Below are 15,214 nucleotides of genomic sequence, written 5' to 3'. Positions count from 1 at the left end.
GGGCCATTTGTCAGTCAGTGCAAAATTGAGACTCATCAGGTCACATTACACATCTCCAGTCAATTACTGACCAGTTTGTTTGTTGTTAGGTGCATTAAAGGTGTGCAGCTTGATGTTGTGCTGCGAGCAATGGCCTTTTGCAGGTACCTGATTCCACATGTCCATTTGTTTGCAGTTCCTTTGACAACATTTACTTAGAAACAGTTTGAGATGGCTGTGCATTCAATGACAGCAGCAGATTGTCAGAGGCATGACACTTAGTCTTCAGTCTCTGTTGGTCAGGACCTTTTTATGACTAGTGTTCTTATATCATGTTATATGGCTGTAAGCGGTATGCCATTCCTTGTAGACATATGGAACAGTCTATGTTGATACACTATTCTGTATAGATACATTTAACTGTCCACGTTGATACACCAACACATTGGCCAGCTCCATTCACGTAATGGTCATAGACTCATCCACATACAATACCATCTTTCTGCCTTTCTGTTGGGTCTCCATGTTGACCCATCTTAGTGTGTTGATTCCATCGAACCAACTGCCACATACACACCACTTTTCTGCCATGACTTATGTCAATGGTGAAGGGTCACATGGCCACTTGGTACCAGTTCTATATCCTCTACAGGCTTTAAATTAACCAGTGTCTTCTTTTAAGGAGGATGGCTGACATTTTGTCTGGTAAGCTTACCTAGGAATGGATAAATGCAAACTGTCTTCTTCCAACTGTGAGGAGTGGTGGAGGTTCTATAACTATTTGGGTGATCATATTGTGACTTGTCAAGTTCGTCAGGTTCTGTGGTCACACTAAAAAAAATTAACTTGTAAGATTTATGTAACATGTGTTTACACATGTTTATTTAGTGCTGCATATGTTGTAAATTGCTATGGGTTTGCTATTTTTACAATCTATGACACTGATTGTCAAATTGAAAGATTTCTAGACTGGGGCCGAAACCCCTTTGTAACGAGGGCTATGCTGGAAGTTTTTAGCAGAATGTTTGAAAAAAAATGTATTTGCAAAAAAAGTTTACAACTTTTCAGAATACTCTCCATTAGCATGTATACATTTTTCCATTCTCTGAAACCACTTAGAAAATGTGTCAGTCCAAGCTTCTTTTGGGATGTCACTTAGTGCACTCTCGTATGCTGCAATGGCTTCTTCATCTGATGAAAACTGCTGGCCTCGAATTTTTTCCTTAGTCTTAAGGAACAGAAAGAAGTCACAGGGGGCCAGGTCAGGTGAACAGGGGGGATGGGGTAACACTCGCACTTTTTCCTTCTCCAGAAAGTCCATCGTTCTGGCAGCCCTGTGCGCAGATGCGTTGTCGTGATACAGCAGAAGATGCCCACTCTTGGACTTTGGATCCTGTGACTTCCATGTGGCGATGACTTTTGGAATTCAATTGTTCACGTACCATTGAGCATAGACTGTACGACATGTATCCAAGGTCACAGAGTTGAAATGCCCGATCTTTATGAAAAAAGTTGCCACCATCTTTTTTTCCAGAGCTCCGACTTCATCGAACTTTTGTGGGTGGTTCCTCCCCTGGGAAGCACCACACGGAAGACTGTCTCTTCGTTTCAGGGTCGTAATGGTAGACCCACGTTTCATCACCTGTGACGATATTGTAGGTGTCTTGGGACTTCCCTCCGTTGAATTTTTGATCATTTTCCTCACAGCATCAATGTTTTCAGGAGTCACAGCTGTTGCTGGCCAACCGGGACGAGGTTCATCTTCAATTGACTGCTGACCCCTCAAAAACTCGCGAAACCAATTCCCAACTGTGGCCCTGGAAGGGGGAAACTTCACCAAAAACACGCAGCAAAGAAGAATGGCATTCTTTGGCACTTAACCCTTTTTATAACTGTAAAAAATCATGGCGCGAAAGTCACGGCGTGACAGCTCCATCCTGCACCATCTCTGACTCAGCACTGCCTGTGCTTTCTTACCGCGCTGTGGGGGGGATCACACGTCCCAAGGTCAAAAAACATCACTCTTTCGAATGAAAACAACCCCATTGTCCTCCGCCTTACAGTTTACGGGCTGCTAAAAACTTTGGGCATAGCCCTCGTAACAACGCCCTTATTGAGTGAGATATTCGATCACAGTCGAGTGCAACTTTCGATCAACTTTGCTCTGGTCTCTGGCTGAGCTGTTCTTCGCTATGTTTCAGAAGTGCTAATCTACAAACCATTCAGAGGATATTGTATAGAGTTTGTTAAGTAGTAGAGCGGTATTAGCTGGAGCTGTGAAGATGGGCTGTGAAGACACCTGTGTAGAATGATTATAAGTATTCCCCATTAAAAGTGAGGGATCAGATTTGAGTCATGGTTACACGCTATTTTAATCTGCAAGGAAGTTACATGTCTCATGTTTAGTTGCAGAGTGAAATTGCATTCTGCATTTATTGGGTTGGTCCATAAGTTTAATGAACACAGCGAGTTAAATGAACACAAGGCAGAGACTTCAGTAATTGACAATATAGTCTCCTTCACTACTTAATACTGGGGTAACTTTTTTTTAACTTTTCAATTCTGTGAGTAGAAATCGTGTGGTTTTGAAGTGAAGAAATTGCTGAGCCATGTTCAGAGTGCATTTCCAACTCGAAAGGAAGCTCCTGGAAGGTTGTTTAGTAGAGAACAGAAAGGTGAAAATCTGAGAGCACAAGATCACGTCAATAAGGTGGGTGGAATGACTCCCCAACCTAACTCCTGTATATTGTTTTCTGACATTCTAGCAGAGTGTGGACAGGTGTTATCATAGAGTGTGTAGTGTTTTTGTATTCCATCTGCAACACGTCTCAGTTGTTGACAATAAATGTCAGCAGTGATGGTTACACCTCGGTGAAGCAATTCATAGTGCAACAAACTGTTGCTGCTCCACCAGGTACATAACATTATCTTTTGTGGATGCACGGAGGTCTTTGTATGCAGAGTTGCTGCTTTGTTTGGGCTCATGCATTTCTTTATTTTCCTTATGTTAGCATAAAGATGCCGTGTCTCGTCACCAGTAACAATATGGTGGGATAGGAATGTTGGGTGTTGTTCATGAGCCAATTAATGACGAGCAAGCAGAGGTGCACATATGGCCACCACTGATTTTTGTGATTTTGGCGTAAAGTGTGTGGTACCCATACACCAGATTTCTGAACCATCCCCTTTGCATGTAAATGTCCCACAATGGTGGAATGATCACACTTCACACTGGCCAGTTCTCGAGTACACTGACATGGATCACTGTGGGTTAATGCATTTAGACGATCATCATCAAATCCCGAAGGGCTTCTTGAATGTGAAGAGTCATTAGTATTGAAGGAATCCTCCTTAAAAGGAGAAAGCGATTTTCTTGCTGTGCTTTGTCCCAGTGGGATTATCCTGATACATGATGCAAATGCTTTTGCTGCTGTCACACTCCACACGCTGTATCCAAATGACAGTATGTGAACTCAGATAGCTGCAGTGAACCACAAATAAAAAATGATAATTGATAAATGAAACCATAGCAACCAGAATACCAAAATGCAAAACAAAATTGCTACACCGAGCGAAGTGGCGCAGTGGTTAGCACACTGGACTCGCATTCGGGAGGACGACGGTTCAATCCCGTCTCCGGCCATCCTGATTTAGGTTTTCCGTGATTTCCCTAAATTGTTTCAGGCAAATTCCGGGATGGTTCCTGTGAAAGGGCACGGCCGATTTCCTTCCCAATCCTTCCCTAACCCGAGCTTGCGCTCTGTCTCTAATGACCTCGTTGTCGATGGGACGTTAAACACTAACCACCACCAAAATTGCTACAAACTTTTCCACCAACCTCATAGTTTGTATTTTATTATGGCTTGCCTGTAAGATAGTACCAAAATCTAACAAATTATTAAATGCAACTTGGTCACTGCTTATTAAATGTTTTTTATATTGCAGAGTGTAACAGTTTTGAAATGCTGTGCAATGGAAATTGTGAACAAGCTTTAATGTAATTTCTCTTCAATTTCAGATCAGTATCCCTATGTCTGTGGAATTTGAAGAACTGAATAAACTGCGCGAAAATCCCTCAGATGAACAAGCAAGTATGATAATACTATACTTTCATTTACTCTCAGCACAAGGTAACAGAACGTAGCCTGTTAAATAAGCCTGAAAACTTCGTACTTTGTACAAGTTGTCTTCTTCCTCATATATCTGAAGACAAAAGTGTGTGCGACAAAATTCTGCTTAGATGCTATTTTTGATGAAAATAGTCATAAACTGTGATGGCATGTAAAACAGAAGACATAGACGGTATTCTTAGTTGTGTTAATCTTGTTACTTAAATATCAATCTGCTCTTTTTAAGCTTACCTCACAGTGTCTCTTACAGATTGTGATGCCGCATTTAACACAGTGCCTTGCTGACTGGGAAAGAAGTCACTGAATTTTTCTTGTGGTTTGTGTGTCTTGTTTAACTCGGATCCATCCTGATTTTAAGAAAAATGATTTTTTTATGGTTATAAGACATAATGGATGAAAAAGTTATTTTCCTGTTTTATACAAAGTCTTTTTTTATGTATTGATCCAAAATAAAAATAAAAAGTGCTGGCACCTGGATTGGAAAGAGAAGCAACTGTTAGATATTGCATTACTTTCTTGTTCAGCTTCTACAAATTATGGAGTTCCAGTTTATTGCTTTTCATAGGATGCAGTTGGTAGTTGGTTCTTGGTCATAGTGGGCATCCGGTATTAACATTTAGAACAATAGTGGAAATTCTTGGGTTGCGCAACACATAAAATAATGGAGTGAATGGTTGCCTGTAACTTATTCTATATTAACCTTTCTTCATCAGGCCATTTCTCCAACTTTACTACTTGCTATTCTTGCTGTTTTTTGGTAATTGAATTTGTTTGCTTTAGCTGCAGTGTTACAGAATGTTACTATGTAAGACCCCTGTGAGTCTTTATCAAAATAAGAACTGCATTTATTGATGTAAAACATTTGTTTATCATCTAGTTTATGTGGATTAAGACCCTTGGTTTACATATTGTACAGACTACTGCCTCCAAAATGCAGCTGCATCTTATACTTGAAAATTGTATAAAAATAACCTGTATGCAGGTGTGTCTTGTACTCAAAATTAGTTTAAAAATGTCCAGTGTCTGATTTAAAATTCTTGCCAGTCTAGAAAATGGCCATATATTCGCTGCTGCAGGGAACGAATCTCTATCTGGCAACATTAGATTTAACTGGAAGCAGCAGTGCACTGATGCGACGAACACGAGTTGCGGGGATTCACAAACTTGCTAAAACTGTCTCCCTCCCACCCCGCCATCTTCTACCCAGAACGCAGTCTAGCCTATGATGCTTAACTGCAATCTACGGTACCAGTGAACTTGAATTGAAAGTGATTTGTGTTATTGGTAACAGTACAGTAGTTTTGTTAGTAAGTAAAAGGTATTAATATGATGCGAGCTATAAATTGAAAATAATATCATATGCTGAAGAACATGGAAACAGAGCAGCTAAGCGGCATTTCGGCCCTCCACCAACAGAAAAAACCACTTGCATTTGACAGGCTAGTAAAGGAGAAATGAAAAAAATGAGGAAGACCAAATGTCCAAACAGAAGACTGAATACAAAATGGCCCGATCTAAATGATGACTTATTGAAATGGATTCAAAGGCACTGTCAAAATGGCATTGGAATTAATACAGAAATGATTCAAATACATGTTGGTAAGGTAGCGCTACAGTGAAACTTAATAGACTTTAGCGGTGGAGTTGGTTGGTGCTAAAGTTTTATGAAGCGTCATGGATGTAGCATGCGAGACAAAACCAAAATATCTCAGAAAATGCCACCAAAGTATGAAGAGAGAATATTTCTTTTCATCACTGTATTGTTCAACATCGTAAGAAAGTGAGTGTGGAACTAAGCCAGACATTGAATATGGACGAAGCTCCTTTGACATTTGATATACTGAGTAACAGAACTGATGCCATGAATTGTGCTAAAACTGTAACTATAAAAACAAGTGGACGTGAGAAAATGTGCTACACTGTTTCCTTCCATGTTGTGCTGACAGTACTAAACTTAATCCAGTGACTATTTTCAAGCACAAAACAATGCCAAAACCTTTGGAAATACTGCCAGGTATTGTTGTTCACATGACAAGGGTTGGACAGACGAGACATGTGAAATTACGGATTATCAGTGTGGGAGAGAAGTAAAGTTGCTTTGTTGAAGAAGAATTCTCTTCTTGTGCTAGATCAATTTAGTAGTCACTTGAAAAATTCTGTGAAAGAGAAATTGAAACAGGGAAACACAGAGCTTGCTGTTATTGCGGGAGGACTTACTTCACAATTGCAACTTCATAATATCTCGAGAAATAAACCGTTTAAAGTGTAAATGAGAGACGGATGGGGCAAATGGATGATAGATGAAACCCAACATGAATTCGTGCGAAGGAAACCAGTATGCGGGTGGATAAAACAGTCATGGTCTGGAGTGAGAGAAGACATTATTGTTAAATCTTTCAAGAAGTGTGGCGTAAGTAACACTCTTGATGGCAATGAGTACCATTTTATATATGATGATGATGATGATGGATGATGAGGAAGGAGAAGAAAAGTTTAGATAGTGATTTTAAAGGTCAGTTTGGTTTTATCAACTAAGATGTTTTTAGTCTGGCTTTGCTATCTAATAATAAAATGGGAGAAGTGCCATTTAAAAAAAAAAAAAAAAAAAAAGCTTAAAAATTAAGGTGCATTTTATAGTGAGTGCCATCTATTAGTCTGTACAATATAGCAGTATACTTGTATAATCAGTGAACCTTGCAATTTTTGAGTTGTCTTGCCATGTCATTGGAACAGGGTGTCTACGCTCTGAGACAAGCAGGAAATCTGGGAAAAACCTGGGAATTTTTTAGAATTCCTGAAATTTTTCATTGTTTTAGTCTTGAGTTAAATTTTTGTAGTTTTGACTGGTAAGAACTGCTAAACAGCAAAATGCATCAAAGGCTTTAGGATGAAGACTATGGAATACTTCATAACAGCAAAGTGCTTCCGATGAGCATGATGTCACAACTGTTTAAAGTTCATTTTAAGCAGTTGCTAGCTGATGCTCATGTGCAGTTGAGTTGCGTATGAGCAGTGCCTTCTCCCACTTCTGTCTGCTGGAAGCGTGGGTGGCTGCACCAGTAGCAAGAAGCAGTCACGCTACACAGAAAAATTTTTTTGGCACACCCAAGCTGCCAGACTCGCACATGCGCAGAGCAGTCTGGGTTTTAGTGGGGTGGGGTATAGTGACATGTTTGTATTTAGTGATTTTACTGTTTCCTTATGTCCTATTTCCTCTTCATTTACAGTTGACATGTAAAATGAAAACAAAACGGATTTCTGTTGCTGGGAGCTATCAGATGAATTGAAACACATTCACACACTTACAGAAGGCTGTTATTAGTTTCAGTTTTCTGATTTGATTTTATTTCCACATTTTTGGCAGTCAAGCATTAATCGCCTTGCACAGCAATGATGTTATTTTTGTTGGTTTGCTCAATAAATATGGCTTTTATTAATCTTTTCAACAGATGCAGTCAATTTATAAGAAACAAAGTGTTTCATTCCACACTATTGGCTAGTTTCAGCTGTTTGCTGAATTTCAAGTGCACATTTTTGTCTTCTGGGACGTATGGCATTATGTCATAATAAGGAATCAAATACTAGACAATAGAGTACTGGAACTCCAAGAAGTGCACTGAAAAACTTAGTATCAGGTTGGGACATACAAATGTGTCCTTTAAGCTGAATTATGCATTTTAGTATGGTTTACGAAATTCCTATGCACTTGAAGTATCCTTTGGTGTCCTATTTCTTTTATGACGTCATGTAAGATCTCTTAATGCTGTATGTGTACAAACATATGGGTTTCCTACATCATCGTAGCTGCCCAGGCATAGTAACACCTGTTTTCTGGTGCTCTCTGGCAGCTGCTGAAATGAACCCATGTCTAAGAGGTCGTGGGAAAATATTGCAAATGGTTCTTTGAAAAGCGCTATTATTGTCAAAGGAAATTTTCGTTTACACAGGATGAACTACGTTATGTGTGAGAATGTGCAATGAATTTCTTAAAGCACAGGGCATTTGACTGCCATTTAAAACTTAACACTTCCAGGACTAGTCACTTAGAATAATTTCAAACCCAGAAGACCAGACATTAATGTCATTGTTTAAAATTTTACTGGCATATTTGTGTGATGTATCTTAGAGTGTAACACACTCTAAAAAAACCAATGTTATATTTGAATGCTTAACTTTTTTTGTGGCTTATTAATCTTCAAGACCAATATTATATGTGAAAGCTTAGCTTTTCATGTAGCTACTCTATGTACATTAATTTAAACTATTAACTTTCCTATTTTTGTGTTTGTTACGTGACAGTGGGTGTTGCTATTGGCTGACTACATCACGTATGTATCCTGTGCTCTGAGTATCTGCTGTCATTGGGTGACGAGATCACATGACATTAGCTATGACTGGTTTACAATAGCACATTGCAATCTCTATTTCAATGCTTCTGAAATTAACATGTTGTGTTTGGTGGGATTTGAATTTATACTTCCATAAATATGCAGCATGTCGTAATATGAAAATATGCAGCATAAATGTTGCTGCATGTCAAAGATCTATCCAAAACACATTCCTCTCTCCCCCCTTCCTAGCTGAGTTTAATTTTCTAAAATGCTGGAAAGTTCTAGTGCATTTTTAACCGAGAGATCTGGGGAAAAATCCGGGATTTGTGTGTGTCTGTTTCCGCTTATACACCCGGTGGAAAGTCAATTACATATGTTATAACAGGAGTGAAGCTAGAACAGAATCTCATTGAACACTCTCGTTTTGCTCCATTCCGAGTTAAGTTTTATTCCTGCAGTGCAGTTGGCCACTGTATCGCTCTGCTTCCTATTATGAAGAGACTACTCTATCCACGCAAGAAAGTTGCCATTAAAGACGTAACATTTTAGATTCCCAAGCTGAATTGTATGGACTACACAATCAAAGGCCTCAGCAACTCACAAAATATGCCGTCAGGATATTTTCTGTTGTTAAGTGCTGACGGGAATTAATTTCTGAGAAAATATTTTTAGCACATAACTGAAAGGTAGTTAGGTATACTGTGAAAAGATTGTAATCAAGGGCTCCTTTCCTAGTTTTTTTTTTAATAGAGTGTGTGTTAGATGTAGTTTTCATCTCTTCTTTTTATTGAGGGTCTAATGTCAACACATTTATGTTGATAATGAAAAATCCCTTTAAATTATAAATTCATTGCAAAGATGACTCAAGGTAGGTCATAGTGAGTCAGCACTAAAATTCAGTTATCTGCTAGAAACACCCTCATGCCCAGAATGATTACTGCTTTTTAGTGAGATAATTGACTTTTGGTGGTGTAATTAGTATTGACTGCAGTAAATCTTATACATTTGTATTTGATTGGTTATAAGTCACTGGAATAATTGTTACCACTGTTTGGCAGCAATCCCTGTACTCACAAACCTACTACACCAAACAAGAGTCCTTTTTTTCTTTATATAACTTTCTGTTAAAAATATACATTGAAGAAAAAACCTTAATGTAAAATTTTTTTATTTGGAATTTTCCAAAGATTTGCACAAAAACTTTCTATGTTGAGATTAACTATGAAAATTGGAAGTGATACTATTCATATTGCAGACGTAATAAATGGGAGCATGCACGCCCGTGCGCCCCCCCCCCCCCCCCCCCACACACACACACGTGCGCACATACGCCCCCCCCCCCCCCCCCCCACACACACACATTCACCAGAGTAATTTTTTCAGGTGGTGTTGCCCCACAGCTGTACAACCAGTTTCAGTTGTCTGGCCATCGTCACGTTCCTGTATACCAAATAAAATTATACAAAAGTAACATTACAGCCTTAAATTGTCATGGATCTGTTTACTGATGTAAATATTAACAAGAACAACAACAACAATACATAAATGTAACGGAATGTCACATACATTACAGTTTAAGCCTATAATGCCACTTATGTGTTATTTTATTTGGTTTATAGGAACATGATGATGCTTAGATGACTGAAACTGTTGTAACGTATGTAAATAATACCAGCAGCTCAAGGCAGTACTATGACTTTTTCAAATCCTGCAATTTGTTACATAAAGGAAAGCTAGGTCTGGTACCTTACTCAGTTTTTTAAAATGTTGTGACAAGTTAACTGGTGTGCAGATAGGCGCATCTGATCATGGACCAACTCATAGCTTCATTTATAACATTTCCTTTTTATGCATTTCTCGTTTTTGGCTTTTGGCCATCAAACTTGAGTGCTGTCAATAGAAAACATCGTCTTGGTCGACATTGTTGATAAAATGCTAGTAGCATCATTTCTGTCCATATCCAGCTTTCTGAAAAGAGTAGAATAAAATAAAACATTTTGCTTCCTTAAAATAAGTATTCATTTTTTGTTTAATACTATTTTGAATTGTAAGAAATTTTATTTTCTGCTTAATGTGAAAAATAAGTTTGTTGTTTTACCTAATATGGTGATTGCTATTCCTTTTCCAAATGTCCTTCGCAGATTTAATACATTTCTCATGACTTACTTCACAGACATGGTTGAGTTTACGGATGAAGAAGGTTATGGAAAATATCTTGACCTTCATGAATGCTATGAGAAGTACGTCAATCTTAAGGGTATAGAGGTAAGTATGCAATTTTTCATAAGTTGTTTCATGATTAACCATGATTTTTTTATTTTACGGCCGTGTGATGATACACAGCTAATGTAAGAAATGGATTTTTATACTTAAGATTTATATTTTAGAAAGTGGACTACATAACATACCTGACTACATTTGACCATCTTTTTGACATACCAAAAGATAGAAAAAATTCGGAGTATAGAAAGTACTTGGAATCATTGCTTGACTACCTCCATGACTATATTCAGCGAATTAAGCCATTGCTGGACATAAATGCTGAGATGGAAAATGTGCAGAAGCAATTTAATGCACAATGGGAAGCTGGAACCTTCCCTGGTTGGCCGGTAAGTCACTTCTTCAACAAACAAAACTCACTGTTCATTGAAAATTTGAATACAACAAAATAAAATATATTAATAAAAGAAAAATGAATAAAATGTGTGTCTCATACTCTTTCTTTTAAAAAATGTTTTGATATCATTCTTGATATGATAAGGGTATAGTTTTTATGACCATTCATTTACTAATCTTTTTCATTTGACTGTAAATCAAAATTCATTCACCTCTTTTTAAAAATAGTCCTTCTCTTTGCTTTCAGAAAGAAACTGGAAGCGCTCTTACTCATGTTGGAGCTCATCTTGATCTCTCGGCTTTCTCATCCTGGGAAGAACTGGCTTCTCTAGGCTTGGATCGACTCAAATCTGCACTTATGGCTCTTGGACTGAAATGTGGAGGGTAAATATGCATACTTGTCTGATAAAAAGTCAATTTTTTTTGGTCCAGTTAACAATATGCAACTTTTGTCTTAATATTATGCCACATTGTAAAGCAATATAAAAGCTTTTGACCCAATACAGGAAAGATTCAAAGCAAAACCAAGAAAAGAAAATGTGCATGTTGCATACCACATGACTGATAAAATATTTTTGTCTGCTGGCTGCCAATGGCAGTTTCATTCATGAAGTACTACATATTTCCTCTGATTTTTTTTACCATTTTCAAGTTTTGTCACAATGAAATGGAGGTTTAAATTTCATATCCATGTACATAACTGAATTTTCTGTTATTTAAGGCAAATACTTTGTGGTTGTGTGCAATGACAGTGATGATGTGCCTTCCAGTTCTAAAATGAGCAACCTGTGCTCTGTTATTTGGCTTGAACACCAGTGATGTAAACACATTTTGCATACTATTTTCAAAGTGTTTCTCTTTATTTGCATATTTTTCTCTAAAATATTTAACAATTACTTTCATGTCATTTTGGAATTTATTATGTGTTTAATGCAAGCCAGAAGAATGTCTTTTGTCAAATCACATTCTCCCCTCTTCCTCCTGCAGCTGCCATATTTTGGGATGCTCCTTTTTAAACAAATTACTATTTTTCATAAATATTAGAAGGTGGGTTGTCTCTGTTTCTTCGTGTTATCAGATGGCGGACCAATTGAAGTTAGAAAAAATATGTATTTTAGTCTGTAATCACAGTTCTTTTATTTGGCCTAGTGGTTGCTGGTTTGGGTACACCATATCATCCTCACATCTTCCCCTGGCATGCAGTATTTGACCCCCCTGCGGTTCCGGGGATTAGAATAGGCCCGAGGTATTCCTGCCTGTCGTACGAGGCGACTAAAAGGAGTTTCAACCGTTTCGGCCTTCCATGTGATGGTCCCGCTTGGGGTTTGACCTCCATTTTTCAAAATTCTACAGAAGTACGAGCCTTTTGGGGAAGGACACCTTACATGGTGTACCACTGGTCCTAAGTGCACTAAGACCTTGGCACTCAGCATTGCACTGGCGTTGTAACCATACCCACTATTCCTCAAATTGGGCCTAAACGCCTGATGGGTTGTCCAAGTTACGCCCATAGTGCATCTCCATCTGCACCAGCGATCATGATGGACTTTCCATGGCACCAGAAATCCAGCACGGTAGCCAGCCCGTTGTGGTGGGGTCGTCATGTACCCTCTAGGTTGTAGCCCCCTGACAACACAGGGATCGTACTGCCGATACCTGAGCTGCACCCTCCCCACGTCGGCCAAGGAGTAGATGCCCGTCTCCTTGGGGCATCAGGACTCCCGGCAATGGTCATCCTGCCAGGTGGCCCTTGCTGCGGCTGGGTGGCGCCCGTGGGGAGAGCCCCTGGTCGGAGTGGGTGGTATCGGGGCGGACGTTTCGCAGATGAAACGTCAACATGTATCAGGTCGCTCTGCGGCCGCGTCTTTCAAAAGAAAAGGTACCGTTTCTAGTTCTGGTTCTCCTGCCCTTTCCCCCTTGGCCACTCCATGGGAGGAGGGACAGGCCCGCCGGCTTGGGGCGAAGTACTTCCCCCGCTATTTGGTCTGTTCTCGAACCGATGGGGGGTCGTTCGCCACCTCCAAGCCCATGTTCTTTGTTCAGCACATTGAGGACGTCTTCGGGGAAATCGAGGCTCTCAGCAAGATGCGTTCAGGGTCCGTTCTTCTCAAGACCACCTCCGCCACACAGTCGGCGGCGCTCCAGGCGTGCGACCGCCTAGGGGACATCCCAGTATCCATTGTCCCACATCTGGCACTAAATAGGACGCAGGGGGTTATATTTCATCGTGACCTCCTGCTACAATCTGATGAGGAGCTCAGGGCCAACCTGCAGCGCCGAGGCGTGCATTTCGTCCGGCAAGTCCAGCGTGGCCCCAAAGACCGTCGCATCGACACCGGGGCCTTTATCCTCGCCTTCAAGGGGGACGTTCTCCCGGAGAAGGTAAAGGTGATGTGCTACCGGTGTGACGTGCGACCTTACGTCCCGCCTCCTATGCGCTGTTTTAGGTGTTTGCGCTTTGGGCACATGTCATCACGGTGTGAGGCTGAGCCCCTTTGTGGCGATTGTGGACGTCCTCTTCGTGAGGAACATACATGCACCCCACCACCTCGGTGCGTTAATTGTCCTGGCGTCCACTCGCCTAGATCCTCAGACTGCCCCGCATATCAGGAGGAGAAGAAGATACAAGAAATCAAAACTTTGGATTGGCTCTCTTATTCTGAGGCCCGGAAGAAGTACGACCGCCTCCATCCCGTGTCATTGACCACTTCGTTCGCCTCAGTTGCGTCCACTCCTTCCGCGGTATCCTCACCCCTATCCTGTCCCCCCTCCGCCTCCTCCGCCCATCAGGGGGCTCTGCCTCCGCCTCCCAAATCCCTCCCTTCCAAATCCTCCTCCCCCGTGGCCCCCACCCCCTCTGCCCCAGGGGCCACCCTTCCTCCTCCTCCTCCTCCCCCCACGCCATCTGAGAAGCGATCCTCTTCTCATGCGTCCATCGGGGAAACGTTCCGGACCCCAGCTTCCGAGGTCCGGCGTTCCAAAACGGACCCCGCGCGTGAGGACCTTCTTCGGGTCCAGCCCACCATCCCTGTGCCTCCTCGGCCTTCCAAGAAGGCCTCCAAGAAGTAGTCTCTATCCCCCTCTCCACCCCGGCGCGTTTCGTCTGACGCTCCATCCGTGAGTCGCTGCTCCCGGCCGTCCTCAGTTTCGCCGGGACGCTCTGCTGCCAGGCGCTCCACCGGCCTTTCGTCGGCAAATGATGCGGCCCCTCCTACACAACCAGGGACAGCGGCCGCGGCTGGCGACGAGTCGATGGAACCGGATCCGCATCCCGTCGGTTGTAGCGTTGTTCCCTCGCAACCTGGCCCTCCGAGGCCGTCGAGGTGACCAGCTCTTCCCCCGTCTCGTTCCCCCAACCTTTTGACTAGCGATGGCATTGTTTCATTGGAACATAAGAGGTATTCGATCTAATCGGGAGGAATTACAACTGCTCCTCCGCCTGCACTGTCCGCTCGTCCTTGGTCTCCAGGAAACCAAGTTGCGCCCGACTGACCGCATTGCCTTTACCCACTATACCTCGGAGCGGTATGACCTCACCCCTGTGGACGGTATCCCAGCTCATGGTGGGGTCATGTTGCTCGTTCGGGACGATGTTTATTACCATCCCATCCCATTGACCACCCCACTCCAAGCAATAGCTGTCCGCATTACTCTTTCTGCTTTTACTTTTTCAGTTTGTACCATCTACACTCCACCGTCGTCTGCTGTTAGTCGGGCTGACATGATGCACCTGATCGTTCAGCTTCCCCCGCCGTTCTTATTGTTTGGCGACTTCAATGCCCATCATCCCCTTTGGGGCTCTCCTGCATCCTGTCCAAGAGGCTCACTCTTGGCGGATGTCTTCAACCATCTCAATCTTGTCTGCCTCAATACCGGCGCCCCGACTTTCCTCTCGGACTCTACTCATACCTACTCCCACTTGGATCTCTCGATCTGTTCTACCACTCTTGCCCGTCGGTTCGAGTGGTATGTCCTTTCTGACACCTATTCGAGCGACCACTTCCCCTGTGTCGTTCGTCTCCTGCACCACACCCCATCCCCACGTCCTTCGAGCTGGAACATACTGAAAGCTGACTGGGGACTTTACTCCTCCCTGGTGACCTTTCCGGACCACGATTTTCCCAGTTGTGACAGTCAGGTCGAATACCTCACGGCTGT

The 15,214-nt window shown here is 41.8% G+C and overlaps 1 protein-coding gene across 1 annotated transcript in view; it reads left to right on the top strand.

Moving 5' to 3' along the window:
- Positions 1–15,214, top strand: part of LOC126477733 (splicing factor 3A subunit 3) — an 88,655-nt gene that overhangs the window by 35,072 nt on the left and 38,369 nt on the right. The window contains exons 4-7 of the mRNA XM_050103641.1: positions 3,998–4,070; positions 10,614–10,705; positions 10,828–11,049; positions 11,304–11,440. Coding sequence (XP_049959598.1) covers positions 3,998–4,070; positions 10,614–10,705; positions 10,828–11,049; positions 11,304–11,440 — 524 coding nt within the window. The remainder of the gene's footprint in view (positions 1–3,997; positions 4,071–10,613; positions 10,706–10,827; positions 11,050–11,303; positions 11,441–15,214) is intronic.

This window comes from Schistocerca serialis, chromosome 1 (assembly GCF_023864345.2).
Source record: "Schistocerca serialis cubense isolate TAMUIC-IGC-003099 chromosome 1, iqSchSeri2.2, whole genome shotgun sequence".
Taxonomy (NCBI): Eukaryota; Metazoa; Arthropoda; class Insecta; order Orthoptera; family Acrididae; genus Schistocerca; species Schistocerca serialis.
This window is presented reverse-complemented; position numbering and strand designations above follow the sequence as displayed.